Source organism: Octopus bimaculoides, chromosome 20, assembly GCF_001194135.2.
Source record: "Octopus bimaculoides isolate UCB-OBI-ISO-001 chromosome 20, ASM119413v2, whole genome shotgun sequence".
Lineage (NCBI taxonomy): Eukaryota > Metazoa > Mollusca > Cephalopoda > Octopoda > Octopodidae > Octopus > Octopus bimaculoides.
The window spans coordinates 37,073,672-37,077,485 of record NC_069000.1 but is presented as its reverse complement, the minus strand read 5'-3'; the positions used below and the strand labels follow the sequence as shown (position 1 = coordinate 37,077,485).

General features: G+C 38.5%; 1 protein-coding gene across 1 annotated transcript in view; it reads right to left on the bottom strand.

Annotated features, from left to right (window-relative positions):
- Window positions 1-3,814, bottom strand: part of LOC106871144 (protein shifted-like) — a 92,118-nt gene that overhangs the window by 58,899 nt on the left and 29,405 nt on the right. Inside the window, exon 3 of the mRNA XM_014917454.2 lies at window positions 2,288-2,383. Within this exon, the coding sequence (XP_014772940.2) occupies window positions 2,288-2,383 (96 nt within the window). The remainder of the gene's footprint in view (window positions 1-2,287; window positions 2,384-3,814) is intronic.

Genomic DNA, 3,814 nt, shown 5'->3' with positions numbered 1-3,814 from the left:
GGGGGGGGTCTTTACTACCTATAGATACTAGGATTTCTCTCCCTTAGGGAAAATGTTATGCATTTATAAGAAAATTACGAATGAAAATATTACGATATAACTACAATTTATTTTGATATAATTATCGTATTAACACAATTTCTTGCAGAAACTCGAGCGGCATCTCGTGAAAGCCGAAGTTTGCTGGAAATTTCGGTTGGAAAATGCTGCATTCGATCATCTATCTAGTGGACCTTAGATACCTTGAAGAAGATGGGTCGCTGTCGAAATACGCTTGGTCATAAGTCTGCTCGATCAAACTTCAACAGGTGGGCAAAAACGCCAACGACAAACATCACTACGACTACTACGACTACTACGACTACTACTACTACTACTACAGATACTTACTGGCGATGATGATGACGATGGGGGTGATGACGGCGGCGACGGTGGTGGTGGTAGTGGTGGTGGTAGTGGTGGTGATGATAAACATAGCTATATGGCCAAACTTTTGGGAGTGGGAACGGACGATTATTTCGCCACATTCCCGCCCCTCAGTACTTGACCGGTACTTTATCTTATCGACCCAGGAAGGATGAAAGGCAAGGTTCACTTTGGTGGACTTGAACTCATAACGCAAAGATTTTACATCTAAATACTGCCATTGGTAATTCTCTTCGTCGCGCTATCAATTCCGACGACCCGTGGTTAATATTGTGGAAGTTATAGTAAGTAAGCCGGCATAACAGGATTATTAAGCTATGTTGATGTGTTTAGATATATATTTAACATGCAGCACTGAGGCAAACTCAAGACACCAAGATCTCTTTTGTACAGGTCATTTACAAGTTAGCTTAAGTCACAATGCAGATCAACAACCAGAAAGGTTACAGCAAGATTAACTGTACGGGCCAGGGGGAGGTTTTAAAGAAGAAAACATTCTGTAAATTATATTAAATGCAATGATAATAATCGGGTACACGGGTGCAAAGGGATGCAAAGATGTGAGGGACTCAAAAATTGAAAAACAAAAATAATTAAACGAAAAAAAAATATTGTAAAATAATAAACATAAATATAATATAATTGAACAATTTAGTAAATAAATGGAATGAAAGTATTTGGTACGCATGCGCGAGTGTGCGTGTGTGTGTGTGTTTGTGCTTGTGAGTGAGCGTGTGTATGTATGTATGTGTATGTAAATATATATATATATATGTGTGTGTGTGTGTGTGTGTTCTTTTTTACTCTTTTACTCGTTTCAGTCATTTGACTGCGGCCATCCTGGAGCACCGCCTTTAATCGAACAAATCGATCCCAGGAATAGTTCTTAGTAAGCTTAGTACTTATTCTATCGGTTTCTTATGCCGAACCGTTAAATTACGGGGATGCAAACACACCAACATCGGTTGTCAAGCGATGGAGGGGTGACAAACACATACACACAAACATATATTCATATATATATATATATATATATGTGTGTGTGTGTGTGTGTGTGTGTGTGTGTACATACATGTGGAGGCGCAATGGCCCAGTGGTTAGGGCAGCGGACTCGCGGTCGGGGGATCGCGGTCTCGATTCCCAGACCGGGCGTTGTGAGTGTTTATTGAGCGAAAGCACCTAAGCTCCACGAGGCTCCGCGGAGGGGGGCGGGGCGACCCCTGTTGTACTCTTTCGCCCCAACTTTTTCTTACTGTTTCTTGAGTAACGCTGCGATGGGCTGGCGTCTGGTCCAGCTGGGGGGAACACATACGCCATAGAAACCGGGAAACCGGGCCCATGAGTCTGGCTAGGCTTTGAAAGGGCGCATAATGTATATATATATATATATATATATATATATATATATATATATACACACACATACACGACTGGCTTGCAAACAATTTCCGTCTACTTCAATCAAATACAAAATCTGAGATTTTCTTTATATTTAATCTTCTGTTTTTTTTTTTTTTATACCTAAACCACGTATTCTAGTAGCAGGTACAGTGTGGAAAATTTTGCCCATAATTACACATAAACATAGGCACACACACACACATGAATAACCGAGGAAAATTATTTTTTTCATTTTTCCGTTGTCGATAGATTAAGTAGTGTTTTTCTCCAAATATTGGAGACGAATAGTTAACTGCGGCCAGTGTGACAACATTCCAATGACTGATTCCAGTAAAAGAAAAGAAATGCAGTAAAATAAAAAGATGTATTTATCAGTGTGAGAGAGAGAGACAGTGTATGTATGTATGTATGTATGGATGGATGGATGGGTGGATAGGTGGCTGTTTGGGCGTGCATGTACCTTTTTCACAATGCTTGCCGTAGTAACCCTCAGGACAGGCACATTTTTCAGGAGATATACAGGTCCCATTATTTTCACATTTCGGAAAACACATAGCTGTATAATAAAAAAAAAATAGATAAGTAAAATATAAAAATAAATAAAATTTTAAATAAATAATTTTTCTGGAAAATATACATTTTAAATAAATAATTTTTCTGGAAAATATACATTTAATATAAATAATTATAATAAATCTCCTTCGTAGTCAGTGTCCGCCAGGGTATATCACATGTTTGAAAAGCTGTGTGAATTAGAAAATGATCCAACGAAACTATTGACAAACGTCGAGGTGTTATGTCTACGAAAGAGTGTATCCTTACACTACGGAATGAGAGATTATTCTACGAAATAGCATTTAAAAACCAATATCTATAATGGTAAAGACCCCCTTCGCTTATGAAGCACCATGGGATTGCACCTAGAAAGTTACTTTCCGAAACACAAGTCCAGGCAAGGTTGTTTATGGAAGACCAGTAGTCGCCCATGCATATCAGCCTCCCCTCTCCACGCCACCGATGTTGTCCAAAGGAAAAGCAAAGGGGTCGATACAGCTTGGCACCAGTGACGTCGCAATTCATTGCTACAGCTGAGTGAACTGGAGCAACGTGAAATAAATTGTCTTGCTCAAGAACACAACACGCAGCCCGGTCTGGAAATCGAATTCACTATCTCATGATTGTGAGCCCGGCGCTCACAAAGAATATTCACCTCAAAGAATACAGTAATTCCTCACCATATCGCGGTTCACACTATCGTGGTTTATTATTTAAGCTTACGTCGATTCCTCTGTGGTGGTGTTTTGCATTTATAATAAAATAAATATATACAAATTATAAAAATAATTGTAAAAAATATACATTACAGTACTGTTTCTACTTCGTAGATTTTCACCAATCGCGTGGGGTTTGGAACGCAACACCCGCGATAGTCGACACTTATTTCATCGACTCCGAAGGATGAAATGTAAAGTCGATCCAGGGGGATTGAAACTCAGAACGTAACGACGGACGAAATGCTGTTAAGCATTTTGCCCGGCCTGCTAACAATTCTGTCAGCTCATCCCCTCAGTTAAAACTAAACTATCAGCTACTATAAAACACCTTTACAAGGTAGAGCTTTCTGGAAACAGCTATCCTGTATGTAGACACTAAGTACTTCCTGTCTTTTCTGCCTCGATTTCTGAACTACTAATATTCTATGAAGAAGGAGAACAGAAAAGCGAATTCTATGAATTTATTCCAGACTAATTATTTATTTTCTATGTATTGGAAATGTATTGCACCATAAAATGTTTATGTCAATTTGTATCATACTGATGATTTCTGAAAAGAATAAAATAGTGCTATACATAATTATAACTGACTAGAAATTTTAGGAAGTTCGTAATAAGTCAGAAACAAAAGAATTTTATATATATATATATATGTGTGTGTGTGTGTGTGTGTGTGTGTGTGTGTGTGTGTGTGTGTGTGTGTGTGTGTGTGT